Source organism: Cryptomeria japonica, chromosome 4 (genome assembly GCF_030272615.1).
Source record: "Cryptomeria japonica chromosome 4, Sugi_1.0, whole genome shotgun sequence".
NCBI lineage: Eukaryota > Viridiplantae > Streptophyta > Pinopsida > Cupressales > Cupressaceae > Cryptomeria > Cryptomeria japonica.
Window position 1 is genome coordinate 673,320,061 of NC_081408.1, and position 25,941 is coordinate 673,346,001.

General features: G+C 35.2%; 1 protein-coding gene across 1 annotated transcript in view; it reads right to left on the reverse strand.

The window, feature by feature from the left end:
• Nucleotides 1–25,734, reverse strand: part of LOC131046850 (cycloartenol-C-24-methyltransferase) — a 34,490-nt gene extending 8,756 nt beyond the window's left edge. The window contains exons 1-13 of the mRNA XM_057980638.2: nt 25,544–25,734; nt 25,209–25,295; nt 21,759–21,825; nt 16,658–16,731; nt 16,307–16,391; nt 16,162–16,217; nt 6,612–6,666; nt 6,262–6,309; nt 5,956–6,039; nt 5,644–5,760; nt 5,430–5,513; nt 3,624–3,749; nt 3,409–3,506 (exon numbers count right to left, since the gene is read on the reverse strand). Of these exons, the coding sequence (XP_057836621.1) occupies nt 3,409–3,506; nt 3,624–3,749; nt 5,430–5,513; nt 5,644–5,760; nt 5,956–6,039; nt 6,262–6,309; nt 6,612–6,666; nt 16,162–16,217; nt 16,307–16,391; nt 16,658–16,731; nt 21,759–21,825; nt 25,209–25,294 (980 nt within the window). The 5' untranslated portion in view covers nt 25,295; nt 25,544–25,734. The remainder of the gene's footprint in view (nt 1–3,408; nt 3,507–3,623; nt 3,750–5,429; nt 5,514–5,643; nt 5,761–5,955; nt 6,040–6,261; nt 6,310–6,611; nt 6,667–16,161; nt 16,218–16,306; nt 16,392–16,657; nt 16,732–21,758; nt 21,826–25,208; nt 25,296–25,543) is intronic.
• Between the last annotated feature and the right edge of the window lie 207 nt (nt 25,735–25,941).

The window sequence follows — 25,941 nt, forward strand, 5'->3', positions numbered from 1 at the left end:
ATAATTATTTGACCCCTTTTATCAAAAAAAGGTATAATAAATGATTCGGGTCCAAATAATCAAATTTTAAATATGATTATTTTCCAATCTCCATACTTTATAAGAAGGAAAATATCTGGAGTGGGGTAATGTCTCCTCCAAAATAAATTAATTAATAAGGGGACATGAAAGGTAAGCGCCAACAAACATTGCAAAGGCAATGTTGGGGATTTCACTCTAGGTCAGAACTAAGCATCGAGTGCTAACAGTGGTTTTGAAACCACTCCCAAAAACCAATGAACACTAAAAAGTTTCCAAGCACTTGGATTTAGAAACCTCTAGTAATTTTGGCAACTTCACCACACAAGGGAGACATGGAAAATGCAAGAGGGCACGCTTAGGCAACTCTTGACAAAGGAATGTCCAGTCATTGTTTCTCAAATCAGATATTTATGATCGACAAACAGCGTCAAGGCAACAGAGGGAACACATTTTTAGCCTTATTTTTGCAATTTTGAGGCCTACAAATATGGGTACCAACTACCAACAAGCCTTACCTTAGTATTCTAAGTAGTACGTATCAAATTTGAGATTGCATTCTGACTAAAAGGAAAGAAGCAAATAGCATCATGGTCTTGTGGCGAAAAGAGCAAATGGGCGAAAATGGGAAGACAGGCAGATATCAAAGATTTTTCCTATGGTAACTGTCCCAGTAAACTTGTCACATATTGCAAGTCTGAAACATTGCATGCAGTTGGAAGCTCTGATATTGTAAATGGATTATTTCTCTCTTCCCAAAACGTGATCTCTCTAATAATGACTAAACAGTGTTCTCATAACTGATCTCCACACCCTTGAACAAATTGCATTTTTTGAAAAAAAGGAAGGTGATAAAGGAAGCAGTTCAGGGCCATTTAATGGTGGAAGAACTAGAATGGAATTAATCAATCCATCAAGAAGGCCAAATTAATCTTGCGTAGATGAAAATCAGCTATTTCAAATTCCTTATGCAAATTTATACCTCAACTATTTCCAGATATACTGTCATTCAGGCTTTTATTCATCCACCTTCAACATCTTTCAGCTGAAAAAGGCATTTTCTCACTTGTGAATTTTTGCTCCGTGTCTTGTTTTGATCTCAGATACTTTTAGCATTCACTCAACGCAATTTGGCTGACACATATTTTTCTTTCTTTTTTGGCTATATCCTGTTGATTTTAACACTTTCAGATTAATGTAAACTCAGAAAATCAGAATTTAATTGCTAACTAAATTGATTAAATGAATAGTTTATAGTTTTCCAGATTTAAGCATAACCAAGAAAAGAACAAAATAAGTACAAGACACGATTACCCTGGGAAAACCTCCTAGGAGGAAAAACCCAGCCAGAAAATATCCTCAGATCTGATTATGGATTGAATTCATATGAAGGTTACAACACTTATCTCAAGTACTTGAAGGTGATTGCACTTAGTACTGATAATGTCTTCCACAGGACTGCACTTTCACAAGCATCAAATTGTCACACCTGCCCCCTTTGAGAGTAATCAGATCCAAACCCTAGGTCTGCAATATTTGCATCTGAAATCTGCACTTTGATGGACAGCAACCTTAGCCCTCAGTTCGCTCTCCTCATTGATGAATTTCGCACCTCAACTAGCAGATGTAATTCGCTGATATATCAGGGGTAATTCGCTGTAATTGCAGATGTAGTATTGCTCCTTTACGTTTGCATTAGGCAGGCACATGTATTTCGCATGAATGAAAAACTGAATAAGTGAATGGTGATGTGAAGTTTATGTTTATTTATATGTGGAGCAATACTCCTAAACATGTCGGCTTGCCTTATAAATTAAAGACCTTTTAATTTATTTAATCCAAAATGTATTGGGATAGGGTTGGCCCTATCATGTTGACGTGTTGGCTTGAATGTAGCGTGGAGTCTTTAGGAGATGCCGTGAGGAATAGGGCCCAGCCCTACACGTTGGAGAAGGGACTGGCCCCCTTGGGCGGATTCCAATGTTGCCCAAGGCAATTGGAATCTACCATCCCTAATTACAATCAACATATCCTTCAGTAAAAGTTTATCGTTTTCCTATATAGTTTCTGTGTAGACTGCGTAGTTCTGACATATTCCAAATCATCTTCAAGTGATTAACTTATTCACAACTCCATTGAAAAATCACATATGCTATATTTTTCCTTCCTGCAGCTATATGCAGCTATATGTGAGTGTGTAAATGAATGTCAAAGTGTTAGATCATATGTGAAAGTTTCCCCACAATGGGGAAAAGTAAGAACTATTGAAATACATATCCATAAGAAAAATATACTCCCAAAATTCACATAAGGAAGAAAGAAGATATCAAATTTGTTTACATGATACTGAACTAAATATTGAGAAAATAATTATTAAAGATATGGGTTTTGTGCTTTTTCAATCAACCCAAAAAATTTGACTTCTATTTGACCAAGCTGGAAATGTTACGCTGATCAGTTTTCAGACAGCAGAAATTCATTGTTTTTTGAACTGGGGTACATTTATGGTTCCACCTTTTCCTCAAGACTGCTATCATCCAGTCCTTGCCCAGTTGAACAGTTTCTGAAACACATTTTATTTAGTTTCTCGTCTGTTTGGAATTCGCAATGCAATCTTGGTAAGCCTCCCAAGGATTTAATATTTTAGAGCCAAAACACAATGTTAGGCCTGCCTTCTAGTTCTTGATATAAAAAAAAAAGTGTGCTAATTCTATGGTTAAACAATGAATTGTGTTCACACTATTTTTTGGCAAATAGGGAAATTTCCTTTCCAAAAGTTGTATCAAAGATTATTCCCTGTATGCCATTGGGTTTATTACTGATAGCAAAGTTGTGATTCAATGAAGATCATTGTTTATTTCTCATTTTTCCCTAAGTTTTTCACTTGTATCAATATCAAAAACATATACATCAGTTGGAATCACACACCAATTGTCAAATTGTTTCTTCTCACTCTGCAGCTCTTATTTTGTATTCTTACAAACATATCCAGTGGCTGTAAAATTGTTCCTATTAAAGTTATTAACTTTTTATCATGCAAGGCTTGGATCCTTGAAGACTTGTGTGTAACTACTCTAAAATATTTGGACAATTCATTGTGATTATTGAATTGGATTCCAAATCATATTTCTCTAATATCAAGAATCTAGTTTGCCATGGAAACTATCATACTTCAATTTATTTACCCTTAGAAGTTATAATTTCCAACTAAATGAAATGTTCCTTGTCAAATGCTCTTGTATTCTAATCTCCACATATTTATTGATACTTTTTCTCAACAATTTTGTGAGCTCTGAAGAACATATTATTGGATAGTTCATAGTGATAGTTGTGCCTCACACATGCAATGCTATGTTACTTTATGATAAATATTTTATCATGAAAGCTAACCTGCCCCCATTGACAAGGCCTTCTGCAGCTTTCTCCAGAAATGCAGATACTCTTTGGCTTCCTTCTGGTGCTATTCTCAAAAGTTCAAATATTTTGACCTGTAAAAAATTACAAACCAAAAATAAAATTCATTGAGGGCATCCATATGTATGTTCCTGTGTGTATTACAAACAAGAGTCAACAAAACTGTCGAAAGAATCAGACGTTTAACCTACCATATTTCTTGTCAGAAAGCGACCAAGGGATGTTAGACGAAAACTACTGAGAGAAAAATGACTTGTATCTAATGGTAAATACCATGGCACTGGCGATGAGAGTGCCAGGTCTTCTTCAAATAGAACCTGCAAGAAAATGAAAGTAAACCTCATTAGCAATACACAATAGATTAGGATATAATTTTTAAAAGAATGTTATAGCATGGATTAGCCCTACTCTTCATTGCAATGATGGTTACCTGTATAAGCTGTTCCCTTCTATTATTTTGGCATTCATCTTGTGTGGTTGGAATTGTAAAGATTAGGATTGTTAAAGATTGAGCATCTAGCTACAATTTTTGTTGGGTAAACAAATAGTTTGATAGACCAACAAGTGACAAAACCTGAGAAAGGATACTCAGAAACTAGTTGCAAGTTTAAAATCTATAAGGTCCATGTTCATAGCAATGTTAACAACCATTGTTTGTTGATGGCAATACTTGCATGGAAACATGCAATCCATAAGTCCCAGCTTTTGAACTTCTCCAAGCGAGTATAGGATCCCAACTAATGCTTAAAGACCTATTTCTTCACTCTTTACATACCATAAGTATCACAGGGAAAAGCCATCAAATCTAGCTGCATCTGAAGGAGCTTTCTTAATAGATATCACCATTAATCTAAAACTAAAGGATATGATAATAGCAGATCAAACAAAGAAAGGGAAGCAAACTGTTGTGTTGCAGAAATATCAGCTGCCGGGGAAATTGATTGGAATTTTACACTGGCAGATTAGAAGAAAAAAGAGTATGAATGAACATGTAAGTGTTAGCAACATGCAGCAGAATATTGGATCTGTATAGTTATTAGTTTGAAGTCTATATGCTGACATACAATGTAATATGTTTGAAAATGAATGTAAGACTTTTTGTTCATATGGCTCTAGAGTCTAGAAGTTAAGTAGTTATCTGTAGACGTGTCCTTTTGTGTCTTTGAACTGACATGGCTTTCCCAGTCATGGGAAGCACTAGCGTAATCTTTTTTTCTGAAATCAATAACAGAATGGCCCCTAGGCCACAATTTACTGACCAACAAATATATATATATATAGATAGATATAGATAGATAGATAGAGAGAGAGTAAAATAACAACAATAAAAATATTAAGAATCTTAATGACAATGAGAATACAAATAATAATAAGATGAAGAAAAAGAATGACCAATGCAATAATAACAAAAGCTATAGAAGTTGCTAAACTCTACCATTTTCTTACTCTGTCACTTGTATAAGCTCCAAAGAAGACATGCCATAAGCCCTGAAAGATGTATGTCTATCATACCTAAGAATTCTTATGAAACTTTTGACTTTGAAAAAGCTTTCCTCATCACAAATCTGAACGTAACACTCCTGCTAAATCTAAACACTTTCCCCTTTTGATACATGAGGCCGAGAAAAAAAAAACAGAAAACTGATCCACCATTTAAACAAGCTTGAAGGAAGAAAATTATAAATATTTTAGAAAGTTTGGCAGTGGGCCACAATATTGAGGTTGATTTTCTGTTCCATAAGGAATAATTACAGTCAACGAACTGAAGATATAAAAATGTGTCTACCAAATATGAAACTTTGGGTTTCACTATTGAATCTAAAAGGCATCTTTCTACATTGGACAAAGTATTGGAAACAAGTTGAAATGGACCACCAAAATCAGGGATTACTAAAATGTCCTCATAAGCCAGTTTTTACAGTCGGCAATAACCACCTGGTATATATATACCTAATTATTCTAATGGTTATGGAATAAACAAATATCATAAACAGTACCTCAAATCCAGCATATTTTAGAGCTTCTAGACATTGACTTGTGGTGCGGATGTCAGGAAGCCCATCCCCAAGTTCAATCTCTGCCTGTGATTTATTAATCGTGACAGAAACAAAAATCAGATAAATTAGTTTCATTTGGAAGTACAATGCTAGAACAGTATATGATCTTCCATTATTAAATACACAGACAAACTTGATTTGGGAGGGTCCAAACCTTAATCTTCTGGTGCTCTTCATTCTTTGGATCGAAAGAGCCAGTCATACACCACTCATATGCTGCAAATAGCTGGCCAGGCTTAAGTACTCTTTTTATCTCTTTATAGCAGCCAACCTTACTCACCAGTTACATAATGTTTGTGAGTATTGAGAATAAGGCATACAAGTCACAATGTAGAATACTATAAAATCATACGAGGCACTGATATCATCTTTTCAGGCAGTTATGAAACAAACTTCATGGAAATGCATAAAGAGCAAAAATGCAAAATCGCAAATCTTAATCAGTTGATAAATTTTAGATACATACCGCATCTGGGGCATGACAAGTAGCCTCAATCGCATATATTGCATCAAAAGAATCATTTGCAAAAGGCATCTTCATGAAATCTCCCTATAAATTATATATTACAAATCAATTCTTGAACAAATATGCCCACGACCAAAATGTCGATAGAAAACAACTGAGTTAACAAGTAATGAGAAAACCTTCAAGCACTTTTATGTTGCCACAGCTTTTTATCACTAAAATAAAATAAGTTTAGTTGAACTTCTAAGCTGTAATGAAACAATAAATTAATAATCTCTTTATTTAACAATAGGAAAAACTATTTACCTTTACCAAACCACAGGTTTTTTCCAATCCACAAAGCCTGTTCAATTCCTGGAAATGAAAAAGAGTGGTAAGTGAATGCACACTTCTAATAAATTGGTATGGTGCACCAAGTAATAAATGAATCAAGAACAGTGTCACTTAAATTTCCAGCACATTCTTGTTAATACGAGGTTGTAAGTGCATGGAAATCACATAGCTAACATTCCACAATAAAGATACGTTGAAAACCATAAAGATAGATTTGCCAATTAACAGAGAACAGAAGAGATTTTCAATAAAAAACGTAAATCTGAAGCATTCATTTTACAATATTGAATGTCCAAATGAGACTATTTTTAAGGGGAACTTACTGTTCCTCTTGCTATTTGGTAAGCATTATTGTTCAGGCCTGTTACCGAACTGCAGCTGCATTCAAAGTCACAAAGTAATGAGGTTAGTTAATTCTCCAATTGAAATATAGATGTTTTGCATGCTTTAAGAAAATTAACCATATTGAATATAAGTTTTATGCAGTGAATAGGTACTAGAGCAAAGGAAATATATATTTTGTTTAAAAAGGAAAAAAGAATAATGCTATGGTTCTAATTCTGTATTATTGCAAATCTAGTGACACTAGTTTTTATAAATTTTTATATTAATGTACCGGTTTACTTTTTTCAAGTTTTTCCTTCATTTTAGACCTACACAATCTAAAGAATGGGGATTAGAAACAGGAAAATATAATTTTTCCTTTCCTCTTGTAACAAAGTTCGAATCATGTTTTATGAAAAAATGTCTAGCGTAAAATTAGGAGCTAGAAAACTTCCTTTCATTTCCCAAACAGCAGCAATAATCTTTAAATTGTTTCACCAATCAGGGTATAAAACATTTTCTCTAGGATGATGAAGCTTAGCTTAAATCTGAGTTGTAAAGTAATTCATGATGAACAAAAAAAGTATCAAACAAAATTTTGTTTGACACCATCAATGAGTCACCACCAGCCATATAATAAAAATGGCTATTAAATCTCAGACCCTACAAAACATTTTGAGTCCTCTGAAGCAAAAATTTGTGTGGTCTGCATAAGATGTCTAAAAGTCTGATGGTGCAGGAGAAGTGGGAAACTCTGGTTCTCATGAACATTTGTAGTTTCTGCAATGTTGCTTCCCAGGTCTGTAATCCTGAAAAAGCAGAAGTAAGAAGAGAATCAAGACTCAGTTGCACTTTTGCACTTTGTGCAAAGTTACAAGCGGAGTCCAAAAGCCCAATAGCAAGTTCACAAGACAGTAGTATGCACATTTGCAATTGCAAAACTGCAAGAAGACTCCCAAATCCCAAGAGCTACATGTAAGAAGAGAATCAAAGGTCCTTTCCACATTCACAGTTTTTCTAAAACTAAAAGTGAACCTCAAAACCCCATTATTCCAAACACAGCAAGGAAATCCAATTTCTGACCATGGAGTTTTGGTTGATCTTATTACAGTGCCTGATTATGCATTTCAAGCTATTGGAACAATTGTTGTTGAGGATGGGAAAGAAAAGAAAGTAACTGTTGATTCTTACTGGAGACAAAGGTTTCCTCACAATGCATTGATTCTGTTCAATCAAACGCAATGAACAGCTGTATAATCTAATTGGATCCCATTTGCCAGTATTTTCTCCACGAGTGCCAGAATGACAGCTTTGGAACTGGTTATAGTGATTGTTGAAAGAATACTGGAATAGGATCTTTTTCCGATGTCATAGTTCAGAATGGCTTGACAAGTTGACAGACATGTTTGCCAAATGTGGAAGCATTTACAAAACCCATGATTTGTTTGACAGAATGGGTTACAGCAAGATGCAGTCTTGTGGAATGCAATTCTTACTCAATATTCACTGAACAGGCTTGTTGCAAATACATTAGAGATATTTACAGAAATTTAACTGAAAGATGTAAATCCAAACTCAACAACTCTTTCCAGTATCCTCCCCATGCCATACTCATGTTGAGATGCTTAAGCTGTATTTGAATGTGAAATCCCCAACAACCCCAAGGGCATGGAAATCAACTACTTTTGCACCTTGAACTGCTCACACACATACAAAGCCCAATTGCATAAAAGTGGACGATTGAATTTTACATGCAATTAAAAATCATGACAACTTGGTGAGACTGAAAATAACTTGTTTTGCACCACTAAAAGCCCAGTATCCTTTGCAGTCACAAAGCTCAATTGCACACAAAGGATAAGGAAAGTTGACTGTTGTTGAACTTGAAAGTCCCACCAATATAAGGAGAATATATAGACTATTATTGCACCTCAATAGCCCACGAACATTGCATGACAAAGGTGGATAGAAAATGCAAACAATGATACCATCAAAGAAAATTGTTATCTTGTCGTTTGAAGTCATTACAGATGTCAAAGTCATATAGTTGGGCAAATGATGCAGAGTCAAGAAAACCATCCTCAAGGTTAAACTGTATTTTTATAATACTTTATTTTGATTTTATATTATTTTATAAAGTCGCTCCAGTAAAGCTTAATACATTATAACATATAAAGTCATTTTATTTCAAAAGTGCAGTTTCCATTTTTATATGTTTTAAAACAAAAAAAGCCCTAACATACTTGAATGTTAGTTATTTCCTATAAATATAAGCTTCCTTGTAATATGCAGAAATTTTTTTAGCAAAACTGGAATTTTTGTATAAGGAAGAGAAAGCTGAGATTTTTTGTTCACTTTTGAAGAAATACAAAGGAGAAATTGCAGAGTTTTGTGTCTCGCTCATTCTTTGTGGGTTTTACATTATTCTTAATTCCTTTAAGCATTTTCCTTTAAGCATTTGTCATAGTTCCACAGAGTTTCCTGATGAGGAGACGGGCTTCGGGGATAGGGGGACCAAGGGCCTAAGTTTGGGGACAGCAGAGGGTTAGTGGTGGGGTGGCACAAATACATATGGTACTTAAAAAATAAGTTAAAAAAAGATGTGTAAGGAATAAGTATAAGAACTGTAAATGGAACTCTCCCACACTATGTAAAGTTTATACTAATAAACATTAAAAACATGAAAATGATTGCATTAAAATTTGAACATTAACAATGGTGGACAGACTTTTGGAACTTTGGGAGCAAACCAAGAATAAGTATAAGAATCGCAAATGAAACTTTGGCATACTAAGTGAAGTTTAAACTAATAAACATAAAAAAATGGCAGTGATTGCATGAACAATAAGAATGATGGTAGTAGTTTGGGGTCAAGGGGCAGCACCCCTTGCGGAACTTGAGGGGCAACGCCCCTAGAGCACTCCCTATGGTGATACAGGGCAGGGTCGAGAGACAGAGCCCCAACCTTCTCACACCAATAAGGCCTCCAAAACCTCACAAACCTTCATTACGAATGTCATTTTCACAAATTTTTGTTTAGGGTTGGACTTTCTTATTGGGGGTCGTGGGAGACTCCTAGGCGTCCTCAAGATGGCATCCCCAAAATTTCCCCGTCTTGAAAATGCGAGAATTTTGGGGGGGACACATCTCCGTGGTTCTCTAGCAGTTGGAATAGTGTTGAATTATCAATTTTTTATCTAATGAAATGGTGTGTGTGAATTGAACTATGGTTTTATTTAATTCTACATGGGGGACACATCTCCGTGGTTCTCTAGCAGTTGGAATAGTGTTGAATTATCAATTTTTTATCTAATGAAATGGTGAGTGTGAATTGAACTATGGTTTTATTTAATTCTACATGGTTTTATTTAATTATCAATTTTTTATCTAATGAAATGGTGTGTGTGAATTGAACTATGGGGGACACATCTCCGTGGTTCTCTAGCAGTTGGAATAGTGTTGAATTATCAATTTTTTATCTAATGAAATGGTGTGTGTGAATTGAACTCTGGTTTTATTTAGTTCTACATGCATTTCCCCTATTTACTCAATTTAGTCCATTTACTATTGACTAGTCTAGGTAGTCCTCTAAGTTTATTCTATCATGGGTTTCTCCCTTTCTCACTTTCCCTTTTTCCACTTTGTTTATTAATGTTTTGTTAATTGTTTGGGAAATAGTTATTATTGTATAGGTGGTTCAAAGGTTAGTTCACAATACACATGTATGGCTTTATTAACTATGCTACCGAGTTCCTCTAAACCTCACCAATACCCATATGGGTACGGTTCAAGTCTAGGTCTCTGGCTAGTTCTTCACTAGGTTTGCCTAGGACCCCTCCCTAGCACCTTGGTTCCTTGTGAAGGACCCATAGGGAACTCAATGTGCTTGAAAGGGACCTTGGCCAAACCGAAGCAAACCCAAGGGGACCCAGGGCTGCCCAAAAAAATCAGAAAAAGTTATTTTTGAAGAACATTTTTATAAACAAAAAAGTGTCTGCACTCATAATTTTGTCTTTAAGTGATAAAATTGTGAAAATGGTGTATTGCCTCTTGACCTTGGTGGGGGTGTTGCGCCTAGACCCCCATGCTCAACCCTACAGGAGGCATTGCCCCCAAATCCCCATGAGAAGTGTTGCCTCTCAACCCTATTGGGGTCTCCACTACCAAACCCCCCCTAGTTATTAGGATCTCTTGTCACATAAGAAACTTAATTACAATGAGGTGGTGACAAGGAATTGGAATCTAACTCTTGAGTGTTGACGTAGACCTTAAAATCGCACTACTTGCCACAATATATCTTTAGAAGAGACAACTTGTAAAATACATGGCTAGTGGAAGTGGCATTGTAACTCATTGTGGTTCGAGTGAAATTAGACCAAATGTTAACTTTGATGATTTTATCGTCACTTTGCTTCTATAGTTATGGTGAAGTTTATATATATGAGGCAACTTCTGCATGTGACATAGCTAGTGGGAGTGGCACTCCAATTGGTTGTGGTTCAAATGAAATTGATCCAAATGTCAACCTTGATGCTTTTGATGAAAAATACGAAGATTACTAAATAGTGATTGTAATTTTGAAGTTTCATTGTGTAATGACATTTTAAGACTTGAGTAATTTCATTTTTGCATATTGAATATGAGGTATTTAAATATTCTATTTATTGGCAATTATGAGTATCATTGTTCTTATAATTTACAATTTTAAACACACACACACACACACACATATTCTTGTACTTGTACCCAAGGAAAAAAAAAGTTGGTGCACTGTCATACCAGGTTGCCATACTCATACCCACGCAACCTATACTGGAACTAGTAACTTAGGCTTGATAAAATTCATTGAAAAAAATGTGATCAATCATTCCAACATAATATATATATTTTTATAGTATTTATTCATATCATTTGCTACATAGTTTCTATCTATTTTAATTTTGAATAGTCATATCAAAGCTTATGGAAATGGATCCATGGCTAAGTTATGTGGGCCCATGAAAAATTTGCGAGGCCAGCATAAGAATTGTTGGGATTAAGGTGTTTCAATCTTAGAGTCCTAAAATGTTCAATTATTTAATTCATTGTTGCATATATTGTTGTATCCTATGTTTCTAACTTCTTATTGTCATATCACCTTTGTGGGATCTCTTGGTAGCATGGCATCCTACATGGAAGGTGAGACTATGACATGGATTCTTATTTTCTAGGGAATTTGGTGCCCACTTTAGAGGTCCTAATTTTTAGGGGGCTGGTGTCATAAGATGCCACGTTGGGACTATGTCAGTTTCCCATCACAACTATGACAGCTACTAGTTTGGTGGAAGAGTCATGAGGAGTTAACGTTGAGCAGCTGATATTTATTGTTGAGTTCACATTTATTAGGTATCTATGTGCAAGGGATATGCCTATTATGACTTAGGCAGTTTCTATGGACTGTAGTGCATATAGCAAGATGACCGTTATGATGAGATAGGTGTTAGTGCTTTGGAAGTTTCTACATGCAAGTGACATGGATATGACAACTTGCTGTTTTGGACATCACTTGACTACCTACGCATGACAGTTGGTGTTGGAAACCTTGGGCACCTACCTCTTCATGTTGATCTCTATATATATGTGGTGCCGACGCTGTTATGCTGCCGGAATTGCTCTAGAATTCTGTGTTGTTGTAACTACTCTTTTCAAGCATTGGCTCTGTGCATTGTATTATAACTCTTTGCTGATGTAATACAATTGAACTTTGTTTTGGAGTGTGGTTTTTTTCCCAATAGGGTTTTCCCACGCAAACCTGGTGTTATGGTTTTATTTGTTTGCATCTAAAATTTATATTTGAATCTGATTTGTAACTAGTTAAGGGTTTGTAAGAATTTTTGCATTCACTCACATATTTGATTAGCATTGGAAGTGTTATTCCACAGTCAGCTTCCTTTCATAAATGAAGAAATAATTTTTATTTGGTTATCTCTGTCTAGCCTGAGGAATTAGTATGTGGCTGCCTGAAACATCAATTGAGAAAAGATCAATTAAATTTGCTACACATGATCAAAAGTCATTGGAACGTTATTGCTGTTCTGAAAAGGTGTTGAATACTTTCAAAACGCATTGAAATATGTTTAATAAAAAAAATTATTCAATGCAAAAAGAAATCAAATCAAAACGTTGGAGTGATAAGGCGTGAAAGTATATGAAATTGCTACTGCAGCATTGAAGTGGATCCCCAGATTTAAATTTGGATTTATTTCTCAATGCTGTGAGTTTATTCTGGGAAATGGCTATCCAGCCCCTAGATGCACCAATGCATAAGTTACCTTCATACACCATAACCTATGCATTGGTGCATCCTAAGGAGTGGATAGCCACTTCCTTTATTCTGTGCTGCCAGATAAGTTCTTTTCACTCAAAATTTATTTTTTCCAGTTTTTGTTATTGCAAACTTGAAGTTTAAAGGAATTTGTTTGTATCCTATTCCAAATAAGAAGATAGTGTAGTTGGTTTGTGGCACCAACCAAGTGAAAAGGTCTCAAGTCCAAGACATTTGCTTGTAAAGCAAAGTTCAAGTCAACAGGCAAATATGACTACTGTGCTATATCATAGAATATCTTTTATAAATGCACAAGGAAATGAAGTGTTTAACTAAGTGCGTAAAGGCATTAGCATAGTTTTAAAACTCGTGGACTCGCCACGGACTCGCGAGTCCATGGGAGCCACGAGTCGACTCGCCAAGGACTCGCGAGGCGAGTCCTGGCGAGTCCATCTGAAAGACTCGCGAGTCTTTTGCAAGGACTCGCGCGAGTCTTTTGCATGGACTCGCGAGTCTTTCAGATGGACTCGCGCGACCCAGAAAAAATGTCATGCAAGCTTTAAAATTGAGTTTAACATGTGAATAAATTTGGTCTCTCCGTTAGGATTCATATATGGAATATAACATTTAAGTATAAGAAAGAAGAAAGATAATACTTTAAGTTATATTCCATATATACTGTCAGGATGTTTGAGAGTGGTTTCGGACCTCCAGGAGTTATAATGCAAAATCTAGTTTTTGGAGGATTTTTCAATTTTCCAGACTTAGTCAGATTTCAAGATCAGGAAGACATTCCAGACTTAGCCAGATTTCAGGGCATTTGAAGATCAGGATGACATTCCAGACTTTAAGTTATATTCCATATATACTGTCAGGATGTTTGAGAGTGGTTTCGGACCTCCAGGAGTTATAATGCAAAATCTAGTTTTTGGAGGATTCTTCAATTTTCCAGACTCAGTCAAATTTCAGGATCCTTCGGCGATGCCCCTTGACCCCAACTTGGGGGCGTTGCCCCCAAACCCCCGTCGAAAAATATAGGGGGAAATTGCGCCGATGGAAGTAGGGAAAATTTAACCTCCGAGTCTGATTAGGCTCCATATAAAAGCATAATTAGCATTGAAGAAATCTTGGTATTATACATTTTAGAGTTGAAAGTTTGAAACTATGAGTATGTGACATGTGTAATGTTTCAATTATGGCTCTTATGTTCTCTAAATGCATTAATTTCTTTATGTTTTTTTGTAAAACTATGGTTTTTTTTTTTGCCGAGTCCTTGCCGAGTCTTTCACGAGTCTTTCACGAGTCCGAGTCCGAGTCCAAATTTTTGGTTTGCCGAGTCCGTGGCGAGTCCGAGTTTTTCAACTATGGGCATTAGTTTGCCTATAGGTCTCAATACCAAAACTAAGGAGTAGCCATTAGGTCTTCATTTTGATCTTATTCTTTTAGTCTAACAAGGATTGTATCAAGGACGTACTTGATTATAAAAGCAAAGCCCTGGTAGTATTCAAATCTTTTTGTTGTTTTATTTCTTGTACCAACATGGCTAAAAATAGTGAACCATATCTTAGGAGTGAGAATGGCACCTTAAAACTACAAGGAATGGACCATGACCATGGGTGCACTAGTTTTCAATATCTTTGGGATTTTGTTAGCTAATGTAGACAGATGGCGTTTCTTAGGCTTGTCATAGTGTAGAGATTGAAAGTGGTTTTCAAGTCATTAAATAGGCTGATGCTAGAAGACATCAAGCTGGTGCTCAGTGAAGATTTTCTACTCATGGACAACAACTACCATGTTAACATAAACATTTCATCTTGTTTCATAGCCTCACTATTAGATTTGGGGAATACACAAGAGATAGTGCTAACAATGGCAACTGAACTTGTCAAGAACGATTTTCTAGGAGGATTGGAGGAGATTCTGTTGGCAACTTGAAGTGGTGTAGGTATCCCTTCCCCACATGACATCACACGCTATCTAAAGAAAGGTGTGTTGGTTCAATGGCTGCCCTTCCTGGCCAATTTCCGTTCAATTATACTAATGCAGCATCATGCTAAAGTAGAAAAGGGAGACTGCTTTCTTAAACATATGGCAAATTTGGAGCATATTAATGGGCTGGACTAGATATATGACTTCATCAACTAGAAGTGGGAGACAAACAACGATTGATAATGCCAAGTAGTAGTAAGAATATAGCAGTAGTATAGATAGCTTGACAAATTAGGGTGTTGTATACACCTAAATAAATAGATATCTTTTGGGCAATGTAAACGTATAATAGACAAGGGAAGCCTTTGGTTCTCACTCTGTTTTGAGGTAAAAGGCTATGCCTGGACAAAACGTAAATTTTATGTTATCAATATATAGAGCAGCTATAGCTGCAGCTTATCCATCAAAACAACTAATATTTTTTTTTTCTATATAGAGATTATATTTAAAACCATTATTAGTCACAAATATATTAAGAGGAATATTACTTAAATATATATAAATATAATAAGTAACACAAATAGCAATATTACTTCTATCTACATATACATTATATAAGGGAGTCTTATTACATACATATATACACATTATATAAATAGTGTATAGATGCATTTAATTAAGAGTTATTTTATTATACTTTAAGATTATATAAAAACTATTTTATTTTATTACATTGTTAACTTTATTTTTATTTAAGAGCCACTTTTATTTACTTAAGAGCTATATTTTATCTTTTACATTTCGTTTATAGATTAAACTTTAAGTTGTACTTTTTTAATAATACATTGGCCATGTAATTTTTTAAAATTATATGAAAAAATTTACATACTCACAACATGAGGCTCCATGATACCACTATAGAACACCTATCAGCATAATTAAGTGCTATGCAGGTGTACCATTTGTATCGTGTAAAGCTGACAAAGATTTTCTTTTGAATATTTCAGAGTTATAAAACTTAATATAGGCACATGAGATCTATAGGATCTGCACACAAATATTTTCCATATATATAATATATGCCCCAAAAGAGATCAAAATAACAATATTATTAAAGTTATTGAAGATTGAGAACTCTATTATAACTTCCAAGTTTAAGCATTTTAAAACCTCTCTTAACAATAAGAAATGCCTAAGATGGCTCAAAACTTCATGTCCATATCAACTAGATTGATGAACGCATGTGCTGTTCTTCAAAAGAAGAAAATGAATAGTAAACATTAAATAGGTTTCATAATTGTGTTCAGAATGCCAACCTAAACCTAGAAATTTCTCTCAATGGCCCTCCAATTCCACATCCAACATCTAATACCTGTAATTCAGCACAAAAAATACAAATTTAAGAAATTTCAGAACCATTAAAATGATATAAAACAGCATAAAATGGATAGTAAATAGAACCTTCATTCCAGGCTTTAAACAAAGCTGGAGAGCAAGAAAATGCTCATGGCGCTTGATACTTTCTCTAAGAGATTCCCCCTTCCATCTGCATTGTTAAAAACTCATCAAACCATTAATCCAAAGAAATTTTATGTATTACCATACATCCAAAAAGCCCTCTCCAATTGCTTTTGGTACTAATGCTAGACATGCACTTTCAAATAGATAAAATAAGGGTAAGACAAATACTGATTGATATTAATTCTATAATTGATTTGAACTAGTGGAATTCAGACAAGAATTTTATTGCAAAACAAGAATCCTCATGTAGAACAAAAGGAAATCCAACTTTAGTTGCGAGAAATGGACAACCTGTTTGCAAAATGAAAAGATTCCCCCCATCCAAACTCATAGAAACTAGTTGAAAGGTCATAGTATTTATTCACCTGCAAACATAGGAACTCAAGTCACAAAACTATGTCAAGAATTCTACTGTTAACCCACAAGAAAGAATAATTAATCTGCAAAATCATGCCAACATGACCACAATCATGTTCACAATCAATGAAATGAACATGTTGCATAGGATGAGAATGTTATGCCAAAGGAAAGTGTCTCTCAATCAAAGTGCCTAGCATCAACAAGATTAAAAGAAATGGAATTGCATTGAAAAAGCGTCCCAACCTAGACGGGCATGGAGTTAAAAAAGTTATTGAATTCTACTAATGTCTTATTCTTTGTCCTCAATAGGTAGACTTAGTTTTCTCTCATTCAACAAAACACCCCTTATTAAAGCTTTCGACAGTTATAAAACGCAGTCCAATATGCTAATCACCGGAAGAAGAATTCATAAGCTTTATCTTGATGTATTCAGCTTCTTAGGTGAACCTCGACGGTCCTTGGCAAAAATTCCTTCTGTTTAAAACTTAAAAATGGAGAAATCTAAGTAGATACAACTTATTGTAGTTTTATTTGACATCAATGTTGAGATTTTCTATTTTGACCCAAGACTTTTGTGGTGATCATGCCATCTCAATTTACCCTTATGTCAATACATTGATTAAGATCAATACACACAAATTCATACGTAAATTATTAATTTATTTGTTTATCAGCTTTTACACAAGAAAAAGATAGGATTATGATTGTAAAAGCAATTCCAAAGCCTCAGGCCAAATCCCTTTGTTACCACGTCAAAGATTCAAAGTATTTTTTTAAGAGACTATATAATTAACAACTGATATAGCCATGCAAAGGCCAAATAGCTTTGTTAACACTATTACCTTGAGATTCAAAGTGATTACTTGTTAAGAATATACCATATTTTTAACAACCAATATATACACATATATAAATGGCACTCAGTTGCATTACCTGGGTATGTAGGTACTAATAGGTTAAAGCAGCTTAACTGCCTATAGGTACTTTGATTTAATTTTAATATGAAATTGATACATTATTTGAATGTGTAAACTTAAAACTTGAGGTCATATATAGTTAAGCTTGCAAATATTTGAGTTACTGTATATCTAATATTTTTTTATACATACTGTCATGGCTTGCCGTCCTGATTAAATGTCCCCCCAGAATGACATCCCCAAAACATGTCTAGCCACCCCTTGCTATCCCATCCCTGAAACTCCATGATATATAGAATTTGGGTATATAAAGTTATAAACACTTTGGAACATTTTATAAATATAAGGAACAGATTATTCCAGAGTTACCCGGAGACGCGTCCCCGACCTGAAAACCCCCGTCCCCGTCCCGGGGACGTTTCGGGGACTTGGGGACGGCCAAGGGACGTTTCCCCCCATCCCCAAATTGCCCTATATTTTTAGGGGACGTCCCCGAAACGGGGGGACGCCTGCCCTAGCTCTGCGGGATGTCCGTACGTCTCGGGGACGGTTGGGGACGGATGGGACGTCCCCAATCCGTCCCAGGGACGGCCAGACGTCCCCCATATCTAAGGCCATTAAAAAATATTAAAAAAATAAAAAAAGTTGTATTTTCAATTTTTTTTAAAAATTTCTAATATAGGCCCCTTATTAATTCAAATTGTTATTAAAAATATAAAATTAAAAGATAACATTAATTTAATTCATAATTTTGACAATGAAACTATATGGCAGCAGTGTAGCCTTTGGGCATTTTGACACAGAGATTAGAAAATCGCCCAAAAATTGCCAAACTCGGCGAGTTAATAGAAAAATAACACCCAACACCTTTAGTAAAGAATAAGTTTTTATGGCCTCGCGGGGCGCTGCCCCTTGACCCCGCCTTGGGGGCGCTGCCCCCAAACCCCCATTGAAAAATATGGGGGGAAACTGCGTTGATAGAAGTAGGGAAAATTTAACCTCTTTGTTTTGACATTTTGTATGTTATTTCTTTAATATCTATTATGATATGCATATTGACAATGTGAATGAATTGAAATTCTGATTTATGAATGCATAATTGTATATTGTCTATTGAGTATTAACAATGTTGTATGTTCAGAATTTACATTCTAAAATGTCTTCAACTTTTCATAGTATCATACACATGCTATTTCCATGTTTTATTGTTTTCATATGAATATAATGTATGTATGCATGCTTTATCCATGTTTTCATATGAACATTTAGAATTTTGAAGTTTTCCTATATATTTTAAATTTTTCCTATATTTTATATAGCCGTCCCCTTTGCCGTCTCCCGCCGTCCCCAAATTTGGCAAAAAAATTTGCCATCCCGGAAACGCGTCCCGCCGTCCCCTGCCGTCCCCGTCCTGGAAACTCGGGGTAACATTGGATTATTCCAATCTTTCCTAGGAAAATTCGAGCTGTGCTCTTAGACGACCTGCTACAAAAACACAAGGAATACCTAGAAATAGCGCCCAAAAACCCTATAGAATTTAACTTACAAAGTTGTTCAATTGTGATTTCTTTAAAAAGGAGGCTAAGCATTTGAAATAGTCTGATATAGTTACAATGGTACATCCCTAATAAAATGTTAACACAAGAACTGACACTGACCTTACATGAGAGGAATACAAATGCTAACCGTGAAGCCATTGGAACTGTTCTCTCATGAAATAACAAGCAGCAGAGTACATAAAAAGAAAACTGTAGGACGCTAAGCAATACCCATATTTCAATCAATAACTATTGACAGTAACATTTGAAATTAAAATTGGATATATTACTTTGTAGTATACACCACCTTCAAGCCTCAATCATACCTTCCTCAAAAGGAAAAAACACAATCAGTGGATGGTATAACTATAGATGACACTTATCCTTAAATAAGTTCAAGGAATTCATAGTACACATAAAATACCTATTGATTGAATTGAAGAAAACAACATAATCTCTTATATGTTCAATATCAGTAGCCTATGAAGGCATAAGTAAAAAAACTGAAAGAGAACAAGGAAACAATCGATGACTGGCTATCATCAAAGATTCAAAAGAATATGCCTTTGCCTCTGGGAAGAAACAGAGAACCATTACTGTAGAAGTATACCATTTGCTAGTCACATAGATGGAAAAAAAACCTAAGAAGATGCCAAAAGGCACTAGAAAAAACAGAAGAAAAGACATAAAATATGCAGCATTCCCATATTCAACTCATAGACTTCTGCTCCTTCACAAGATTCACAATAGAATCATCAAAAGCAGTGATTCCCACCAATATTAGTTCCGGGTGATTCTACAACGTATCAAAAGAAATAGAAGAAAGTGTTTCATTAGTCATACGTTACAGAAATTTTTCCATCTCTTGTGTGGAAATAGAGAAGCAACATTATAGTGGAACAAAAACATTAAAAATCAACCAAGGAAAAAGATCAATGGAGAGTCCACAATCATAGGGATAGGACCTCACCTCCTCAATCCCTAATTCCTTGTTAAAACAAAAACAATCCCCTTCCCAGTCTCAATCTTTTACAATAGAAAGCAGCAAGAGCTTATGATAGAAAGAGGTGTTTCTGCAAGTTTTTGGATCAGTGCCAGAGATAAGAGACAGTTTCTTTCCCTTTTTCTACTTTAAATGAGTTGTAGATACCTTTTTTTCCCTTTTTTAAATTGAAATGAGAGCTACCATGTCTATCCCATGCCCATATACTGTAATAACCCTTGCTGCAATTTTATATCAGATTTACAAAACTCCAATAACCCAACTCAGATTTACAATTTGCAACCAAACGATGAAATCGGGTATGCCGAAAATTGCTCCAATGAGCTTATAAACACTTAAAACCATCATAAAAACACAAGAAGAAGATTCTATAGAAATTTCGGCATTATAACAGCATGCAAAATATGTTTATAACAATCTACAAATCTGCCATGAAGCATTATAGAGTAGACTCCAGAAATGGAGCTCAAAACTTCGCAAATCCACTATAAAATCCAAAATACTCTCCAAACTCCTCACACCTCCCCACAATAGCAAGATGCATGAAATAAATGTCTAACGATGGCCAAGAACAACAATATATGTTGTTATTACTAGAATTACAAATCTGAAAATGAACTAAGAAACTACAACACACCAACGATTACAACCCCTGCCAAACACACACATAAAAATCTCTTTGAAGTACAACTGCAACCCCTGAATGTGATTGCCATTGGAGATCTGTAAACACACTGCCTGCAAGCCTCTATCTCCCTGGTTTATCAGCCTTGGAGATTTTACCTTCTTTGGTTTACCAGCCTCTGAAGGAAAATAGCTTTCGCCTGTTGAAAATGATCAGATAGAATGAATGGAAAAGCAAGCCAAAAACTTGATAAATGAAACCCACATTCAAAATGTGCCTTGGGTGCCAAAACCCATGCCAAGGACAATATAGGCTCCTTCAAAAAGATGGGATAGATTAGTATCTGTTTTGAACTAATGAAGAGTTGGAAGAACCATTATTTCACAATGTTTAATGTCTAAATAGATCACCTTTCCTAGATTGAATGCCTCCAACTTTTTATTGTTAACATGGTGGATTTTAATCTATTCTCCATTTCTCTAGTGATTTTTGGGACAGAATCCACTCCGGGAATTCCCTCTTGGGACATAGTTACTCCTCTAGCCAGCTATAAGTCGACAATCTAGCCAAAAAATTTCCAACCAGAATACAACCATGTGATCTTGAAATCTCATATGACCCACACTGAAAACTGTAATGATGATTAAAAAGTTAAAACAGTCAACAAACACTAGCAAAACTAAAAAGACCTATTTCTTATAGCTGCTACTGATTTCATAGCCCTTATAATATACAGATTTGGCATGGAATTGCACGTGCTATTTTACCCCAATTTCATGGACACATCCTATGACTCTTCTTTTTTCCACATATTATATTTGATAAGTTCAGAATGCAAAATCCATATCAGAAGTTTAAATATAAGCATCAAACATTAATCCTGCAATTAACTTTGAATTAAAAAATGAACTAAAGACAACACAGGAAATCAAAATTTATAAAAGGTTACCATGTCTGTGTAATTAGCTTTTCTTGTCTCATCATCACCACCATAGTACATGTGATACTTTTCATACCTGCAAATTTGTAGCAGATCGTTTAAAAATGTTTTCAGCAAATTTCACAAAACATGGTGCACTAAAGTTCAAAACAAAATAACAAAATTGAATAAGACAAAACCACTCACTGAAGTCACTTGTATTATAAGTACAACGAAAAGAGTTTCACCAAATCGTCCCTGAATTTTATATCCGAAACTGACAGCACCCCAGGATGTTGTACAAAACTAGCAAATAGCAGAATTACAACCTATGGCTAAAACACTTGCCCAGCTAGCATTTAATAAGTCAACCTACTTTCTTTCATTAATAGTAAACAAATTCCTTACAGGGTTGGCAGGTTTACATATCAAATGCAGTTGGGGTTATGTGGCACCATTCATTTGTGTAACTATATCATTGTACTTATCTGGTGTGACCACACTTGAGCCTTGCATGACTGATAAAACACAAACTTCTTGGTTAATGTAGTAAAGATATTTGTCACATCTTTCAAGTTTGATTGAAAAGTAATATGCTATGGACCACTAAAATCCTTCAAACACGGAATGTGGACAAATTTCTATGAAGCCATGACAGATAAAACACAAACTTCTTGGCTAATGCGGTAAAGATATTTGTCACATCTTTCAAGTTTGATTGAAAAGTAATATGCTATGGACCACTAAAAAACCCCAAACACAGAATGCAGACAAATTTCTACTAAGCCACAACCCATTATCATGTAATAATGGAACAGAGGCAAGGACAACATTTCATATTAAGTTCCATAGTTCTACGGAATTTCTTGACGGGGGACATGGGGATATGAGGACGGGTTTTGGAGACGGGTGGACCAAGGGCCTAAATTTGGGGACAGCAAGGGGATGGCAGGGGATTAGTGGTGGAGCGGCAGTGGCAGGGTGGTGCTCATATACAAATTGAGGTGAACTGAAATTTTCAAGGCAAAATCTGCAATATAATATCTCTGCAAGTGCCCCATGAAAGGCAAACTAGTTTTCACGAAGTTAAAGGTTGCAATCAATATGTAATGGCACGTGCCATATAGCAAGCGATCCAGTACCATCCCCAGCGGAGGTGGCAGAGATGGTGGTGCTGTGGGGGTATGTTTCCCCAAAGTCTCGGAAACATACCCGTACAGGGGATTTTTCTAACACCTTATATGTTATAGATGGAATTTAAGTTGATCCTATAATTTTAAGAATGCTACTTTTGGGGAAGGAATAAAAGAAAAGAACATCCATTAGTTTGATTCTGAACTTTTAGATTGAAGCTTAGCAAAAGAATGCCAAGCACTTAGGATCTAATACTCATATCATTTATGATATTCAGGCGGATCTAATACTCATATCATTCAAAATTTGGGCCCATAGGCCATGTCTTACCATACATATTTGAAGTAGGTGATAATTTATAATTCTTCCTACTTATTTATACAATCATAACATTGTATTTTCTCTGGTATTTGAACATTGGACCTTCTCTTCACTGAATGGACACAATTTTCTAGTTTGTGTGGCAAAAACCTTTGTCACTTGTTCCAAATTTGATTGGAAAAGGCATGCCATGGGCTTAGTGAAAGCCTCCAGAGACAAAATGGTGACGGACTTGTACTGATCCTAGAACCATGATTATTATAAAGTAGTAAAATAGAGGAAAGGATAACTTTTTGTATTCTTTGTAACACCAGTAGCATAAAGGGTTGGAAAGTGTTACTAATACTTTTGGGAATATTGTTCTAGGATTTACTATTGAAAATAGAATTTACTATTTTAGACTGATATGTCTAATTTTAGAATTTGAAGAGCGCTACTTTTTTAACATCTGAAAAAGAACCACCCATCAATTTTTTACTGTAAAGTTATCGATTGAGGCTTCAAAGAGGCAAAAATTTCACACTTGGGACCTGATTCTTATATCCAAAAGGAAGTCGAAACAGCCCACTGGCAATGTCTTGCTATAAATATCTGGAGTAGGAGAAAGAGGTAAAATTTCTCAATCCTGCAGAGGCTTTCATGCCAAGAGCCATAATCAGTCATTTAGGAACATATAATTGGACTGGTTGAGCATAAATCCAGAAGCATGCAAATCATGCCACGGACAGAACAATAATACCTGCCAAGATTCTAAGCTAAACAAAAAATGGCCAAAACTGACAACCAAGACTTACAAATCTCTGCTGTCACTCAGCCAAGTGTGAGAAAAAAAAAATTACAAATTTTCAAAATAAAACCATTTAAAACATTTTTTCATATATAATATTTTTTGTAATTGCCAATTACACCGTATCTGAGTCTAATTTCAAGTCAGAAAACAGCTTCCTGAGCTGTTGCCAAGTCCAAGTCTCAACAATTGCTTTGAACTGCCCCATGGAGAGTTTGCTATTCTGTCTGCAAGATGTAAGGTCGTATCTTACTACTGCCAAAACTTCATTTCCTCATTAAGAAGGAAAGCACAATTTGCAACTCTAACATCAAGATAACTTTAAGAATTAAGAAAAACACACCCAATGAAGTTCAATAAATGTTTAAAAGGCAAATAATTTAAAGTTATTTTTTTTTGGGTCACAGCCAAGCCAGATGCCAATTCAGTATATGAGATCCTCGATGGGATTCCTTTCCATGTACTTCATAAGTTGTTCAATTATTGTGCACCATGCTTCAACCTGACCTTATGAACACATCTCAAGAGTTAACTGAAGCTTGCGAATACATAAACACCCAGAATACAACCTATACAGCCGCTTTTTCTTTTTCTTTCCTTTTTTTTATTTTTTTTTCAATTTCCTTTTAATTAAAGTGTTTCTGCTTAATCTTCTTCTTCTAATTTTGAAAATTTCTTTTTATTAAAAGTGTTTCTCCTCAATCTTCTTCATCTTCATTTACTTTACTCTTCTTTACTGTTATTATCTAAGTGTGTTCACTGAGTCCTTTTCAATATTTTACAATTTCTTGCTAATTAAAATCGTTTACGATCTATCTTCTGCTTTTGTGATCTTTTATTTTTTTTAAACTACATCCACTCATTCTTCTTTATCATCCTGAAATTTCTTTCTTTATTAAACTGCGTTCACTTAATCTTCTATATTCTTTTCCCACTTTCCTGTAAATCAGCCTGTTCTCACTCACAGTTTCCTTAAATCAAACTGTTTTTATTGAATCTTCCTCCTATTCTTTGCAGTTTTTATTTAATGGAAAATTTGCAATCTCCCTCAGATTATCAAAAATGTGAACAATCTATCTTCTACGAAAATCAACATCTTGCATTGTAAAATTGGTAAAACCCTAGTCCCTCTTAAACTCCGACTAACACGAGCTTGCTCCAAAAGACCTCTAATCTTAAAACCTTGAACAAAAAACAATTTATAAGGAAAAAGCATAATGCAGCATCGAACAGCTTACTGTTCAACAGCAGAAAGCATCTCTGTTTTGTTAATGTTTCCTCCCATTCCCGATGCCAGATCTTTAGCTCCTGCACCTTCCGCCATCCTAAAAATGCAATCGACGAAGTCAAATTGACATTACTGAGATTTTTGTATAAAGATTACCAAAAGTTCATACCGATCTTCGTAATTAGCAAATCTAAAACGGAAATGCGGCGGGCTCTTCCAGATAAATGACATAAAAAAAACTGTCCAAATCTTTCAGTTCAACTTCAGGAGACAGAGTGAGATCGTGTCGAGCAACATCAGACTACTTATCACCAAACAAATTCAAAGAAATAAGAACTAGAATACCTGAATGTGGTTGAATATGAGACCTTCAAACAGCGTTAACGAAGGAATCGGGGCTCAAGCATACAAACGATATATAGCAAATGAGTGACTGGATCAGTCCGCTATAAGGAAATAGACAACGAAAACTATATAGAAAGCAACAATGCTCCAAACTGTGACCGCAGACCACCACGTGACGGAGCACAAGCCTTGCAAGACGACAATAGCGGCCCACCACGTTACGGACTCCACCATGCAAGATGACAATAACTAAACTTTTATAAGGTATGAAAAAGAAATCATTTTTCTAGGTAATAGGTTTAAGTACATTCTTTATATATGCCTAGATCTGTCTATGATATCTTTCATTAGTCTCATCTTATTTCGAAATATAAAACTTTTGGAATATATGTAAATTA